At 38.6% G+C, this 17,236-nt stretch overlaps 1 protein-coding gene across 1 annotated transcript in view; it reads right to left on the reverse strand.

Annotated features, from left to right (window-relative positions):
* Positions 1 to 516: 516 nt before the first annotated feature.
* Positions 517 to 17,236, reverse strand: part of LOC110018190 (protein tesmin/TSO1-like CXC 5) — a 35,110-nt gene continuing 18,390 nt past the window's right edge. The window contains exons 7-8 of the mRNA XM_020715467.1: positions 3,361 to 3,759; positions 517 to 878 (exon numbers count right to left, since the gene is read on the reverse strand). Coding sequence (XP_020571126.1) covers positions 646 to 878; positions 3,361 to 3,759 — 632 coding nt within the window. The 3' untranslated portion in view covers positions 517 to 645. The remainder of the gene's footprint in view (positions 879 to 3,360; positions 3,760 to 17,236) is intronic.

Here is a 17,236-nt window from a genome sequence, read left to right on the forward strand (position 1 = left end):
AAACCTCATCAGGAGGTGGCAACGTGACATCTCGCTCAACTAAAATCCTCGCCATCGAGGGTCAAAACAGATTATAGTTCGGAGCATCCAACATAATAGGCTTGTCAAACATAGTGGCCAACTAAAACAGTATTTCATGATTAAAAAGATGAAATTTCAAGCCCAAAAGGCGAATCCAAACCGGGATGACAGGAATTTCAGCCTGCGGATCGAAATCCACCGTCCACTTCAAAACCTTCATGAAGACATCATCAAAACGCAGAGACCGCCCGAAACTTACTATTTACAAATTAACCACTCTCCTTCATCCATTTATCAAATCATCGCTGAAATATCAAATCTTCAATAGTTTGATCGTGGCATACATAATTCAGCAGTTCAAAAAAAAAAAATTCACCCGGTTGGTTGGTTAATTTGTAAATATCAATTTTTGGATGGTTTGTATGTAATTCATAAATAAAAAAACTTACAACATAGATGATGAATAACATTATATAAAATTATCAGTGAAAATTTCTTGAGCTGATTAAATCAACTCACTTTTATGACAATTGTAAGGCATAAATAATGGCTGTCAGAATAAGGTCTGTCAGAACAACATAAAACTACACAAACGGCTACTACATTCGACCGTTACACCTGCATTCATTTAAATTTCAAAATCTCAGTGTTCTCAACCTTAGGTTTCAACGGTCCATTCTCTACAGTCTGATTAAGAGCCGTTAAGGGAAAATGGCTGTTTGAAGAAGAAGGTAATGTATTTACAGTCTGGAATAACTGGGAGTTAACTGGAGCAGGTATTCTACTGATGCTGTTAGGGAGTGCATCGCCATGGCTGGAAGCTTCTGCTTTCGAAGAGGTAGAAGAGAACTTTACTTCTGCAAGCGCCAAAAAGAATGAAAGAAACAGTAATTAGATTTTTGTTTTTTGAATCTTCCCTTCTAGAAGGCTTTGGTGACAATTGCAACCAATTTTGCAATATTTTCATTATGTTTCAGATGTAATTAGTAGATAAGGAATAGGTGTTTTAGGTAATTAGAGAAATTTATTAATGGTTCTTATGCTATTCCTTTACTTTGGGGAGTGTTCAATCTTAGATAAGAAGATTCAATTAGTCACTTCTGAATAAGTTCTCAAGATCACTATAATTTCATTTTGAAGTTCAGAAATAAGTTCAGAATTTTTGTTGCATTTATATTTGAAGCTCTTATTTTTCTTTGGTCTGAGTCAGGAATGTTAAGTTGATCCATCATGCTAAGAAAAGTGTGTATGAATAATGTAAAATACGGCCATGTGTCTGCCAAACCCCACCATGCCAAAAATGGCGTGCATGAGTCTTCATATCTGAACTAAAGGATTTCTAATGAAAAGTACAACCTAAATAAAATTGATTTTGTTTAAGAAAATAATAAATTCATTGACACACTTCTTCCGTTTGAGTCTTAACAAGTACAAATTTTAACAGCAGTCCAAAATCACTCCTCGTGTGGATGATACTTACGTTATCAGCCTTCCTAAGAAAAGAGTGTACGAGTAGCGTAAAATACGGTCAAGCGTCTTCCATATCCCACCGTGCCAAAAAAAGACGTGTACGAGTCATTATATCTGAACTAGAGTTTTATACAACCAAAATAAAATTGATCTTGTTTAAGAAAATGATATATTCATTGACACACTTCTTCGGTTTGAATCTTAACAAGTGCAAATCTTGACAACATTCCAATATCACTTCTCGTGTGGATGATACTTATGAAATGCTAAGTTTATCCGCCATGCTAAGGAAAGCGGTATGAGTAGCATAAAATACGGCCAAGGGTCTTCCATATCCCACCATGCCAAAAGAAAAGTTGTGTATGAGTCTTTATATCTGAACTTATGGAGATTTAATAAAAAGTACAACCAAAATAAAGTTGACCTTGTTTAAAGAAAATGATAGATTCATTGAGACAGTTCTTCGGTTTGAGTCTTAACAAGTGCAAATTTTGACAGCATTCCAACATCACTTCTCGTGTAGATGATACTTATGGAATGCTAAGTTCATCTGTCATGCCAAGAAAAACGTGTATGAGTAGAGTGAAATACGGCCATGTGTCTTTCATACTTCATCGTGCCAAAAAGGCGTGTACGAGTTTTCATACCTGAACTAATGGTATTTTAGTGAAAAATACAACCAAAATTGATCTTTATCTAAGAAAACCATAGACTCATTGACACACATTACAAGATAAAAATATATGACGAGGGAGGTTGGCTTTCAAAACCTTAAAAATAGTTTGTAAAGATGCTTCCATGACCCACAAACCCCACAAGATGATAGCTAGTCTAATTATGGCTCCTAAAACTCATTATTAGGGTCTAATAAAAACGATCTCTTTGTCATATATCCTATCTTATTACCAATTTCTTGATTAAATCTGCCTAACTACACCTAAATGAGCAAGGCTAATGTAATTTTAATAAACAAGAACTGGAACATTGTTCACGCTTGATATTCATTTTTTTTTTGACAGAAATAGAACTGCATTAACAAAAAAAATAAAGGATCAATTACATACATACCACCCAATGCCTATTTATTTACATATTAAAGACCTAAACTTTATTTTTTGCATTTATACCGCCCGAATCTTTCATATCACATCAAAAATACCACAGTTATAACTTTTAAAAAGTAAAATACGTCTTTTCATGCAATAGGTGGGGTGGCATATATGTAAAAATTGAAGTTAGGTATTAAATATGTAAATAAATAGGAATTAAGTGAAGCCAATGTGTGATATTGGCAGAGGAGAAGAATAAATGAGAAGGGAGGGAGAGGCATTAATGAGCTGTATCATTCCACACTAGAGACTTATTTGGGATCATTTTTATTTTTTGTTTTATTACTGTTACTTTTGAAAACATATTTATAGCTTGTTTTTAAAAACATTCAAACAAAGCTTTAGAAATCCCGATTCTTATTAAAAACTACCGAGTTATGTTGACAAAAAGTCAAATATATTTTATTTCAAATCAAAATATAAATAATACAATACTAAGAAAAGGCATTTACATACATACCACTCAATTTCTATGTAATTACATATCTAAGACTTAAACTTTACTTTTTAACATTTATAGCACCCAAAATTTTCAAATCATATAAAAAAATCCCTCCATTTTAACTTTGAAAAAGAAAAATACACCCATTCATGCATAGGTAACATGGAATCTATGTAAAAAATTTAATTTTAGGTGTTAGATATGTAAATACTAGGAATTGAGTGGTATGCATGTAATCTTCCAACTAAGAAATAGAAAAAAAATAATAAAGTGATCTCAAACAATTCCTACTGAGATAAATTGAGGAATTTGGCTTACCTTTAGCTGTTCCACAATTGATAAGTTTAAGGAGAGATTCTCGAAACGCCATCAGCACACATTTCTCTTGCTCTGCATACACCTCTGTCATTCTCTGGTTATTGGGGAGTGCTGGAACCATATCATTATTATGAGATGACAGGCACATCATATCCTGCTCATCACACATTAGAGCTAGAGTTTCAGGAGACATAGGCCTTGTACTTCTCTGACCATCAGCAAAGTCAGACTCTTCTGTAATTTCGTCGGCATGAGTTCCGCTTAATCGGTCATCGACCGATATTTTCTGAAGATCGGACCTCACCAGAGTTTCAATCTTATCGTCGCTCCTGCGATCAGGATGAGAGCTTTCTACCTGTTCCTCCATCTCAGGATGCTTCTCCTCTCGAACACATTTACCTGGAAATAACAAAAATGTAGAGAAAAAGAATTAATTGTCATACACAAAAAGTATACAGCTTTAACTATCTTTTTTTATAATCAGTTCCACAAAGCACAAGCAGTTCAAGAAGATAAAGTCTCAATGTTTACTCTTTATTTAATGTTATTATATAATCGAAAACTACTTGGTCCCTCCACAACAACCTCTGAATATATTATATCTTCAACAAACATTTGAAACAAGATTTCCACCTTTATTTTGAATCAAATTAATTCTCGCGGCAGTCAATCAGAAGCTTTCTCATGATCATTGAAATCATATGAAGATCATTCTTCTGGTTTCAATATTTTAGATGAACTATCTTATCATTAAATTTCCGTCCATAGTAGACCTTCTGAAATGAAATTCAACTGATTCTCTAAAAGTAATTTAATTTATCCAAGTAACCCTTTGATAGTGGAAGTAACCCAAATAAAAATAAGCAAACAAATATTATTATTAAAAAAATCAAATTTTGGTTACAACCCAACAAACTAAAATGGGAAATAACCACAATACGATAGACAATGGCACACTAGATAGAGGGTGAATCCGGGGGGTGGTGGTGGTGGTCGGTTACAGGGAGTGAAAGTCACAGAAGCTACTGGAATGATGATAGGGAAGTTGTTAGGTGGCAATAGCAACAGCAAGGGAAGTGTGGGGGTTCGGTCCAGGCATCTAGAATGGGGGGGATTCCCCCGCCACTCACGCCCCGCTTCACCCTTTACTGTGAATCAAATTAGTTCTCGCAGTAGTGAATCATAAGCTTTTTCATGATCAATAAAATCAATTGAAGATCATTTTTCTTGTTTCAATATTTTACATGAACTATCTTTGATCAAAATTTTCTTCCATAGTAGATCATCCTGAACAAAACTAAATTGATTCTAAAACTAATTTAATTTATCTAAGTCTTTGTTTCATTATTCTATCTCATAATTGTATCATAAGGCTCAAAAATTTAACTCCTCTATAATAAACATAATCATTAACATTCTCTTTTCTTTACCTTAAATATTAACATCAAAATGCTTCTTGTCTAATTGTTTGGCATCTGCATGTTTGGTACTGTTCTAGGACTCCTAGATGGAGTCTTATGCACATGACATGTCTGTAATGTACTAACATGTACTTGCACTATATCTCTCGTTTCATCTTGAAATAGGTAGTAATTTTACTCTTCCCTTCCCGCTATCAACGAAGCTTCAGGTTCTCGCACTACAAGAAATTGTTCTTCATAAACTTGATGGTTATTAGTTTGACCCTCCTAACAGATGAACGTCCATATACTCAAAGACCTGTATAAACTCATTTGATAAACTCGCCTAGATTCATGTGATTGTTAAAATATGACAAGTTCAATCTTCACTCCAAAATTTTGGCTTCTCATCTGATATTCAATTTCAAAACGTCAACGCAATGGTTCTTCGTCACTAAGGATTGTCTGATGAAAGGGATTCACTCTCTCTCCTAGATCTGATGAATCACCATCATAGCTACGAGTGACCTCACGGGATGGTCTTCTCTCGAAGGCGGAAAGCCCCTATTGCAATTGAAGAATAACTCGTTGTATATGCTTCATAGTAAGCTCATGGATAACTCTAAAGATTTCTCCTGAGTGAAATTGTGTCATTTCCTCCCGATCATATTCATAACGAAGGTAGGATTGTTGCCTTCGAGGTTGGTTGGGGGAGGCTTAGGTTTTGGTTGTAGTGTCGGGGTGAAATTTTGGTGGATGTAGAAAGACTAGATTTTGAAATTTTCCGGCAACTCCACCTTGATGTCAGTCGTCCAAACAGCCTCTCGATCACTTGTTGACGCCACTTGCCTAGCCGCACAAACCTGTTGTTGTCCCTTCCCATCAACTCCCAACTTGTTGCCACCTTTCCGGCCACCTCCACTTGTTGTCGCCATCCTTCGAGCCTTCAACCCATTTTAGCCCTACTTCTTAAACTACTCTTTCTTCATCTTCATCCTGAGCTCTAGTGGAGTCGTGTTGTATCTTTGTTATTTACTTAATCCAAGTGTCTTTGACAGTAACCCTATTTATTTTTTGAGTAATAATATTCGCTTTCCTTATTATAGTTTGGGTTAACTCTGAAATTATTTGGTATCAAAGCTATAGCTTAACCCTAGTCATATCCTAGGGTTTCTAGCATTTGTCATAACCAACCTATCTTCGCCCCCAAAAAAATTTTTTTACCCATTGCGGTCGTTATTTTGGAAAGAAATGATGATTTTTGTAAAATATGAAAATAGTTTTAATGTAAATATGATTTTTGAAAGTAATATTTTAATTAAAAGTATATGAGACCAAACGAGTCTTACATATTAAATAGTTTGGATGGTTGAGCGCGTAACCACAAGTAATACACTATCCCGAAGGATAAGCATACCACTTAACAGTAGGCTCAACCACCTAAGTTTGTGACATCGATTTGGTCTGCAAAACCTTTTTATGTATGGCCGGCAAGTTCTCTTACCTAATATAAGGATTAGATAAGGTTTATTTTTCCTAGTTTCTAAGTTCCCTATGGAGGCAAGCCCCTATAGTTAATTACACCTTAAATTATCAGGGTCACTTAGATACCTTAAATTATCAGGGTCACTTAAGAAAACTCTCGATTAAGATCAGTGGTTTTACCTTCCAGATTTCAGTTTAGGTTTCCAAGATTGGACACGGAAAAATCAAACGGGAGTGGCTCAAATAGGAACAATTGTTTTAAGAAATTCAAAGGAGCGAAGAGTAGGGGATATCACATATCCAAGAAGATCCCCGGTGACCTCCCAACTATCTTATTGTTTGGCTTTATGTCTTTAAAATGATGTTATCCAATGTTTAATCCTGCAACTTATTTTCAAACTTATGACTTTTATTTGCACGATATCTGATCGCGCAAATGACCTAAAAAGATAGGAGGATTTACACAGTAACGTACGGTAACCTCGGAATCTTAAAAGTGTTAGGACTTATAACTGCACAACAGAGTTGTGCAAAAGCCTAAAGATATGGTGAGAATTTACGTTGTGTTAATCAAACCACCTCGAAGTCATATGACTTGTTATTTAAACTAAGAAAAATGTTTACTTGTTGCAAACTAGTTTTGAGGTTGCAGATCCATGTCGAAGTTGCTCTTCTGTGTGTTCTTGTTGTGTTGCCCATAGTGTTCGCTCCAAGCTCACCATTATAGCACCTTCAGATTCGATGTTAATTTTAAAGGTACATGTAATTTTTTAGTCAACATTCTGCAGCGAGTACCTCCTATGAAACCAACTACTGGCCTCCTATTCTAAGGTATAGTGTGTAAAAGTAGCAGTAGCAAGCAAACGTATAGTAACAAGATTTTAAGAAATGAACTAGCATGAATTGTATCAACAAAAGAAATACCACTTAGAAAACTCAAGAAAGAGCGGCAAATGATTCACGACGAAAGAAAATTTGAGAAAATCGACAGATGACTCACGATGGAAATCTTGAAGTAAAAAAAAAGACAAATAGTAACTCAAAGAAAGTCACCAAAAACACGGGAAGATCCCGTGTTAAAGACCGTGAATGCTTTACCAAAAGTTTTGATAAAATCTCACGAAAAATCCGATGAAAGAAAACCGCAAGCACTCGGGTCGGGGCTAGACTCAAATATTATATATTTCTACTCGAGAGATGTCGAAGGCTACTATCGGTCACCCGGATGTATAGAGCTCGTCACTCAACTAAAAGGGTGTCCTACTAAACCTAACTTAGGAGGGTACTCCTTAAACCGGTACTGGTAATCGACAAGTGGGCAATTAAGTTACGACATATTTAAAATTTAGATTTTAGCATGCATATGAATTTCAGGCATACAAAATAAAGTTATATCAATTTTGTAGTTAAAAAAAATATTTTTTTATAAATATTGTATATGTTGTTATCATGTTTTGTTCTTATTAGTTTTTTTTTGAAAAATTACGATTGTTCACGAGTCGATTACGCTGTCGGGCATAGGACCGCCAACAACCTAAGAAGGTACGGGTCCTCCGCTAGTCTTGTGTCAGTGAATGATACTATCATCCTACAATTCATCAATTCCCGGGATTGGGTCTTGATATCGTAAAATGGAATATCATTCCGCTCTACCACCGACATGCCTTTGTCATCATCGCTCTAAGCCCCAAAACAAAACCGACCTACTTGCGACCTTGTTTGATGGTTTCATATATAGCAAAAGGCTATATATGGGCACTTATGTATCAGACATAAGCACCGAAAACCGAACCAAGAAGCAAGGAAAAAAAGAATAAAAATAGGGATAAGAGAGAGGAGGAATTGATCCACCCAAAAGATTGAAAAGACGAATGGTGAATCAACCCTCAAAACTTGTAACAAAAAAATCTAAAAAGGAATACCCAAGATCCTTGAATCAATTCAAGAAGGATATCTTCTCAAATTTTATAAATGGATCAACCCAAGAAGAGTATCCCTTCCAAATTTTGCTTCAAACAGGTCGAAACAGGCCTGAATTAATGTGACAATTATATACACGGCTCCATCATCACTTACATAATCACACACTCAAGCCTAAACTCAAATGTGACATTTATGTTATCGAAACCTTAGTGTCAAACTTCCAAACTCTTTCAGAACTACAATTTTATAAATTTTCATATTTTTTCCAAACGGCAATCTTGTGAGTTTTCTAAAAACAATATTTTAAAGTCTTTCAAATTTCATAATCGAATAAAGGGAAGTAATCCACCAACGATATTCTTCAAAATTTCTAAAATCTTGCAAACAATAAAGCCATCTAATTTCAATTTCAATCACAAGCCTCTCGCACTGTACAAATGCAATATTATCCAAAATAACATATAAGTGCTCACAGCCAGGGCAATCAAGAGGGCAAAACGAGCCCGAATAAACCTCCGAATAAACCTCCGAATAAACCTCCAACAGGCTCACGGGTGGGGTCAAAAAGAACACAGCCAAGCCCCAAAATAAGCTCACGGTTAGGGGCAGCAAACCAAATCCTCCAAACCAGCTTCACAGCAAAGGGAGAAACAGGAAACAACCAAACAGGACAAAAGGAAACCAGCTGGGTTGCTCACGGGTAAGGGCAGCAGCCCACACAACCAAACTACAGGATAAGCCCACGGGTAAGGGCAGCAAACCAAATCCACCAAACCAGTTTCACAGCAAAGAGGGAAGCAGGGAACAACCAAACATGACAAAAGAAAACCAGCTGGGATGCTCACCGGTAAGGGCAGCAGCCCACACAATCAAACCACAGGATAAGCCCACGGGTAGAGACCAAAAAAAGCACAGCCAAGCTCCCCATATAAGCTCACGAGTAGGGGTAGCAAGGGGAAAGCCTCTACATATATTATTATTGTACTCTTTCTTTATCTTTTTTTTTTTATATACATAAGAGGGAATGGAATTTGGGATATGAATTGAAATCGTTTTCATCAAATAAGACATGATAGTGAGTTGGTCTGCTTATATCAAGCATTCCCACATAGGAGCACATATTGAAATCATAATTTTTGGAATGATAAATTTGATTATCAACAACAATCCCAGGAGGTACATTATCCGAAGAACCTTCAATCAAACCCAACCCAACAAGAGAGGTAAACAAAACGACAGTTTGGATAAATCGAGTCTAGGTAGAAGGCCAAAACAGAGAGTCATAACAGGTAGACCGAAACCAGCAAAAGGACAAAACAGAAAACCATGACAGGCAAACGGAGCCTAATTTTAAGTCAAACCGAACCCAGTATAAGGGAAATCCCAATTAGATACTCTCGGGTAGAAGCAGCCAGAGAAACCACCAACCCAAACCAACAACTTCCATTCACGGGTAATGACAGCCAAACAGGAAAAGTCACCAGCCAACAAATACAAAAAGAGCCACGAGAGAGGGCTCACGGCCAGGGATAGTCAAAGGGAAACCACCAACCATTTAGGATATAAATCCCCCAACCCAACAGGAAAGCTCTCAAAAGAAAAGCTCAAGGCCAAGAAAAACAACACAGAGCCACAAAGCAAGCCCAAAAAGCTTCAAAATCTTATCTTTTCATCTACAGGTGTTTCGAATCAGAGAAAGAAAACAAGAACGAAAGTAAACCTTCCTGAAATAAATTTTAAAAGCTTTCAAAAAGACAACATTTCTTCCAACATACGATTTGAAAAAGAAGGGGCAGCAGCTGTAAGGAGCGAAAACAGGACTCAAAGCAACTACAAAAAATTTTATTAAAAAAAAAAATTTCAGTTGTTCATGCATTTCAATTGTAGAAGGCATCAAAGAGACAGCAAAAAACCATGTCTCAAATATGTTCAACACAGGGCCAACCCAAAAGTAAGGCCTAACCCAACAGATAACCAAAACCCAGCCATCACGAGGCAAAATCGAGCCCAACACACATGGGGCAAAAAAAACTGAACTTTTTGGAAGCAAAAATCGAGCCCAGCACAGGGGTAAACCGAGCACAATATAAGGGACAAACAGGGCCAACATATGCTTTGAATAAGAACATGTAATGGAAAAACAAATAAGTATAAATGAATTCCTAAAGTTAACATGTCTCAGTATTAAAACAAATTTCATCATTTACTTGAATAAGAATATCAATAATAAAGAGTTTCAACATTTCATTTCTAGCATTTGTTCTAAATAGGCAAATATCATCGAAGAGCAACAACTAAAGTTTCCAAATTTCCATTTATCATGCATTTTGAGCAGAAAAAGAGAAAGTACCCATATTATGCTCCATTTTTACTGTTTCTAGAAACTATCCATGCTTAAATCTCAAAACAAGCCTAAACTTTACTTCCACATGCTTTAGAAGGGAAAAAGTACTTTCAGGTGCAAATCCGAATGATGCAGATTAGAGGGGAGAAGAGAAATACCTCTTAATGCAGACTTAGAGCAAAATTTTTAGAATTTTTTTAAGAAAAAATGCTTCCTATAGAAATTTTTCTCCCAAAACCTTCGAGAAAGCAACGACCCACGAACACCCCAGTACACAAGAACCTGACCGAGGAGGAATTTCGGCAGAGCCTTCTCCTAAAAGCCTCGAACAGCAACTAATGAAAACCTCAGCCTTCCTTTCTCTCAAAAAATTTTCAATAACCCACCATCGTGCCCTAAGAAGCTTTTTTATAGGCAGAGATGAGAGGGGAACAGTCACCTACCACGATTTTGTGGTCCAATAAAACAACGGGAAAGGAATCGTCACAATAAAGAATGAGAAAGAAAAGCCTTGAGAAGAAGAAGGGTCGGCCAGCCGAGCTCCCACGATTGAAGAGCCTAGTGGTTGAGCGGCCACACGAGAAAGGAGAAGAGTCAAGAGAGGGGGGAGATCACTGCGTGGATGAGTCACGGGATTTAGGGCACGAGAGGAGGCGAGCCGAGCGAGCCATGGCCGGGATGGAACGAGGGTAACGCACGCGGGTAGGGATTAAGTAGGGTTTAGGATTAAAATTAATATTATAAGTAATAGTAAAAATATTTAATATTTCAAAAATAAAAATTTGATTTGTACATTTTTATTCGTGTGTCACAGCATAACAAAATGGATGTCCACCTTAGGTAATTCTGACGTTTCGGATGCTTTGACGCGGCCCGTTTCGTCGTCGGAGGTCATCTGGAGAAGTTCGCATTTCCACCCATACTTTAAGCTCAATTTTAGTCTGATCTTATGCAACTTAGTGAATTTTATACATTTTGTGTGTGTGTGTGATGATAAAGTCCTGAAGAGGTTTTCCTAGGGCTTGAGATCCTATTGGGAACTTCTCCTTGAGTCTCCACATGATAGTCCTTAGTCACTCCATACGACGATGGTTTTGAGATCATCAATGTGAGACATCACAAGAGAAATAGGAAATGGTTGGCATTACTAATAAGAATGGATCCCAATACTAGTCTTTTAAGATAGTCAATAGGAATTCTTAGAGCTAGATCCTAGGATCCGAGGACAGAAAAATGACCTCAAAATGAGGTCAACACACACCCCTAAACCCTAACCATGTCATCGAGAATGCAATTGTTGGAACCTGAGTAGGATATTACCATGGGCGATACACAGCAGATACTACGCCAAGTGCTAAAAGGCTCAAGGCCATTGAGGGAAGGGATCATGGGCAAGGCCACTGACCGAAACAATGAGATCTGAGGAGGAGAGTCAGTAGAACAATTGAACCACTTTCGTAGGGATGACTTCAATGAAGAGAAGAATCGACTAGGGCGTTTCAAAATTTAATATCAGAAGAGGCCAAGAGAGGAAGTACTTGCTGAAGGGCACAAAGATCTGGGAGTTAAAGGAGGGCCTACCGGACTTTGATGGGAGGATGAATCCTATGATTTACTTGATTGAACTAGCCTCCATCAAGCTGACGAAGAATGCTTCTTTGTTATGGGAAAACCTGAAGAGGGAAAGACTGAGGGAAGGCTGGGACAAAATCACTTCTTGGAAAAAGATGAAGAAGGCATTACAGTGATAATGCCTACCCCGGTACTACCGCTAAAATATTTTCACAAAACTCCACTACCTTGCTACAGAAAAAGTGATCAGTGGAAAAATACACAACATAATTTATGCAACTCAAGTTGAAATGTGAACTTAAAGGGACGGAGAAGAATTTCATAGCCCGATATTTGGAAGGTCTAAAGCCTATCATCAATAATGTGGTCCCAACTACAAACTTATTGAACACTGAAAGACGTACAGACCTTAATGTTGAAAGTAGAAAGACAACAGAAGCACTAGAAGTACCGGCCTCAATGAAAACTACCCTACAGTTCGAGGCCTTAACATGAGCACACTTGGAGAAGTGAGAAGGGTTGAACAGGAAACTGACAAGGTAGATTATAGTGAGAAGAAGCCTGAGAAGAACAACACTTCATGTACAACTCCGACTCGGAAATGCTTCTGATGACACGAATATGGCCACATCGCCTTTAGCTGCCTGACTAGCCAAGTTGAGTCATTCACCAAGCAGAGTGTCATGGAGGAATTGAGTGATTAAGAAGCAGCTGAGGATCAAAGTGAGGAATACCATCTCCGAGGAGATGAAAGGGAAATGCCAGTTGTATGAAAATTTTTGCAAACGGAATAGAAGAGGGATCACTCGTGATTGAGGCACAGTATCTTCCGCACTAAGTGTACGATGAGAGGGAAAGTTTGCAGCCTAATATTGATCAATGAAGAAATGAGAATGTGGTTTTCGCCTTTATGGTGATGTTGGATTTGGCTACACAAAAAATCCTAGCCCTATTCTCTAATGTGGTTGAAGAAAGGAAATGTGATATGAGTGGATCAGCAATGTCGGGTCGAGTTTTTCATTAGGAATCAAATACAGAACCAGGTGTGGTGTGACATGGTGCCCATAGATGTCTAAAATATTATGTTGGTAAGTTCAGCACGACGGATTAAAGAACACTTATGCGTTCATAGATGAGGGGAAACACATCGTTTTCTTACCCAACAAAGATTTTGGAGGAGAAGCTACACCCGTAAGGGATAAGCCTGAGGTCCCATGCACCACTTTTCTATAGTTAGTTCAAGAAGCCTCAATGGCACTTGCCTTAGTCATCTTAGAGGGAACTGAGGAGGAGACGGATCCACCAGAGATGGTCCAGCAACTGTTAGTTGAGACAACCTACCAGAGGGTCTACTGTCGCTTTGGGATATCCAGCATGCCATAGATCTTATTCTAAAATCAGTATTGCTAAACAGGCCAAGATACAGATTCAAGCCAAGAAGTACAAGGAGTTACAAAGGCAAATGTAGGATCTCATTACCAGAGGATTGGTAAAAGAGAATACCAACTCGTGCGTTGTCCTCATGTTGATGGTTCCTAAGTACGACTCGTGGAGGATGAGCATCAATAGTCGAGCTATCAACAGGATCACTATCAAATATTAGTTCCCTATCCCTAGCTCGGACTACCTACTGGACCAGTTACCTGGAGCTATAGTCTTTTCCAAGATTGATCTGCGCAGTAGATATCATCAAATTAGAATGAAGTCAGGGGATGACTGAAAGAATGTCTTCAAGACCAGAGATGGGTTGTGCGAGTGAACTGTCATGCCATTTGGATTGTTTAATGCACCTAACATCTTTATGAAACTAATGAATCAAGTGTTTCAGGTCTACATCGGAGAGCTCTTGTTTGTTTACTTCGACGACATCTTTGTCTATAGCAGCTCTGAGGGAGAGCACTTGCAGCTTCTAAGGCAGGTTTTCAAGATTTTGGGGTCAGGGTACCTATATGCCCAACTTAAGAAATGCCACTTCCTAACGACATGATAATGTTTTTTAGCTTACAGTATATCTGTTGCAGACATTAGAATTGACCCAACGAAGATAGAGGCAATCGTGAGTTAAACTCCCCCATAGTTCTTTACCAAGCTAAGCCAATTTATGGGCCTAACATCATTTTACCAGCGGTTCATCAAGAGCTTTCAACACCATTACACCTCTCCTGATAGCTTTTGAAGGGAGAGAAGTTTCAATGGACAGAGGCAGACCAATTCAGTTTTGAGACCCTGAAAGAGAAGTTGATGCAGGCCCCAACATTTGCTTTACCAGATTTCACGCCTCTTATGTGGGGATCGAATCAGTGCAGAGCTAAGAAGGACACCCTATAACCTTTTTCGGTGAGAAGTTGATGAGTCTAGGAGAAAGTACTCGACATACGACAATGAGTTCTATGTCATTGTAAGAGCCCTCAGCCATAGGAGTCACTACATGTTGACTAGCGATTTCACTTTATTCTTAGATCACAAGGCGATGAGTTATTGAACAGTCAGCTCAAGTTGAATGGTAGGCAAGTTTTGTAGGTTGAGTTCTCGATATCATTCTAATATGTGCTTAAGTACATGGCCGGAAGTAAGAATCGCGTAGTTGATGCCTTGAGCCGCCTCCATTTGTTGATTAACTCCTTAAAGTCTAGAGTATTGGGATTTGAGGCCGTGAAGAGGTTGTACACAGCAAACGAGGATTTCAGGAAAATTTGGAAGCATTGTCAGGAGAGACCCACGAGGCCATAGCACATAAAATATGATTATATGTGATGCCCAGAGTTAACCCAAACCAAGACGGAATGATAATATTATTGATGAAATTCAAAAGGGAATTACAAATAAAGAAAATTGACAATAGAAAACAATGACACAAACACAAAGACCACCTAGGGCGAGGATCGAAGGTGATGGGTTGCGTGTTGAGGTAGGGGAAACAGAGGGTTGTGGGTGGGTATAAAGGCTTAGCAGTAGTGAGGAGGAGGTGATCCAGCGGCTGGACAACAAGCAGGGGGCTGTGGGAGGTGCATCAGCGTGCAATAAGTGTGTCAATAAGGATGGTAGCATGAGTGCGGCGACAAGCAGTGGTTATAGAAGAGTGCGGCAGCAAGCAGTAGTTATGGGAGAGTGCGAAAAGGAGACAATACGAGGAAAAAATCATCGTCTTGGAGCATGATGCAATCAGAACACCACATATCGTCAGATACAACCCTATCAAGGGAGAAAGAAGCTGACAACAATAATTTAAAGAAAAAAAACTGACCTAAAACTCACAGATAGGCGGCAATTCGCCATGAATGAATGATCATGCGACTCCCTCCCCTCTTGGGATGAACCGGTTCATGCGAAACAACACTCGATTCGGCAATTGAAAGCCGACGCATCCCGAGTTTTGTGTGTGAGATGCACCTGCATCAATCTATTCTACAAGGGCAAGTAGTGTGTGACCATCATCCAGGAGAGTCGTTGTGGTTGACTAGTAGGTCATTTTAGAAGGAAAAAAACCCTCACGCTAATGAAGGGACACTTTTTATAGCCCAACTAACGAGAGGTGTAGAGAGATACGTCTGACAGTGCAAAGTTTGCACCTGTTCAAGACCTAAGAACAAAAAACAGGGTTGTATACACCAGTAACAGAAGCCCCTTGGGAAGACGGTTAGTATGGATTTTGTGGCGAATCTTCCAAGCACGCAATGGAACAAGGATTCAATGATGGTCGTGGTTAAGCAATTCTCAAAGATGGCTCATTTCATGTCATGCCACAAAATATTAGACACATCCCATGTCGTTGATTTGTACTTCAGAGAGATCGTGAGGCTTTTTAGAATAACCCTGACCATCACATTTGATAGGGAAGTCAAGTTTTTGAGTCACTTCAAGAGAACTGTGTGGGGAAAGTTTGACACTAAACTTCAATTCAGCTCGACTACTCATCCACATATGATCGGACAAAAAGTGGTGAACAGAAGCCTGGGAAAGCTCCTAAGGTGTTTCGTATGAAAAAACATCGCCTAACCTAGGCCAAATTTGCCTACAATCGATCTGTGAGCCAAACTACGAGGCGCGCACCTTTCCAGATTGTACATGGATGCAAACCGCCCGCATCACTTGAATTTGTACCAATTTTCCCCACACCAAAGACTAGTGCGGACGTGGAGGCAAGAATACAAGAAATTCAAAGGTTGTATGAAGAGGTTGGGAAATAGATAATCAATTAGAATCACAAGTACCACGTGTAAGCTAATAAATCAAAGAAGAATACGACCTTCCACAAGAGAGATCTAGTGTGGATCAAACTGAAGAAAGAAAGATTTCCCCTACTTTCATTAGAGATACTCAAGCCAGAACCAAACAAACCATTCAAAATTTTCAAGAAGTTGAATGAAAATGCTTACAATATTGATTTACCAAAGGAGTACAACATCTTGGCTTCCTTCAATGTGGAAGACTTGACTCCCTATTACGAGGATAGAATTTTCGATGGATTGACGAGTGGCGCATTCTGCCCATGACAAGACGAGACGAACTCACAGACACGCAAAAGTCGCGCAGGATCGATTAGATCCGGGCCAAGGAGGAAACGAGTGACAAGACGAGACGAACTCACAGACACGCAAAAGTTGCGCAGGATCGATTAGATCCGGGCCGAGGAAACGACCAGTCCTTCTAAGAATGGAGTTCCCTCTTATTCAGAGTGGAGCCCGCTACTCTTTATCCTATATATATATATATATATATGTGTGTGTTATTTGTAGTATTTTACAGTATTTTTGTCTTTAAATTTATGTCGGGACAACCACCGACATCCAGTTTTCTCTCTTATGGTTATATCTGAAGGTGCTCCGCTACGATTGCAACTTGTCTCGAGGTGGTGTGTATCCATCGCTCCCTGCTTCTTACAGCTTCTCCACTGTTATCGTCATCATAATCATTTTCTTCGTCAGAAAACCACCTCCCGATTATTTCCTTGCAGTTGATCAGTGCTCTCAATCCCCTCCACCTCACTATCAGCCTTCCAAGCTGCCTCAAGATCACTTCCAACCAGTACAGCCACCCCCCTGCTTGTCGTCATCCCTTTTCCAGCCACTCCATGATACTAAAGTTAATCCAAATTACAATAGAAATGCAAATATTGTTGCAAAAATTTAAAAGGGTTACAAACAAGACACAT

Source organism: Phalaenopsis equestris, unplaced genomic scaffold (assembly GCF_001263595.1).
Source record: "Phalaenopsis equestris unplaced genomic scaffold, ASM126359v1 Scaffold000001, whole genome shotgun sequence".
In the NCBI taxonomy this organism is placed as follows: domain Eukaryota; kingdom Viridiplantae; phylum Streptophyta; class Magnoliopsida; order Asparagales; family Orchidaceae; genus Phalaenopsis; species Phalaenopsis equestris.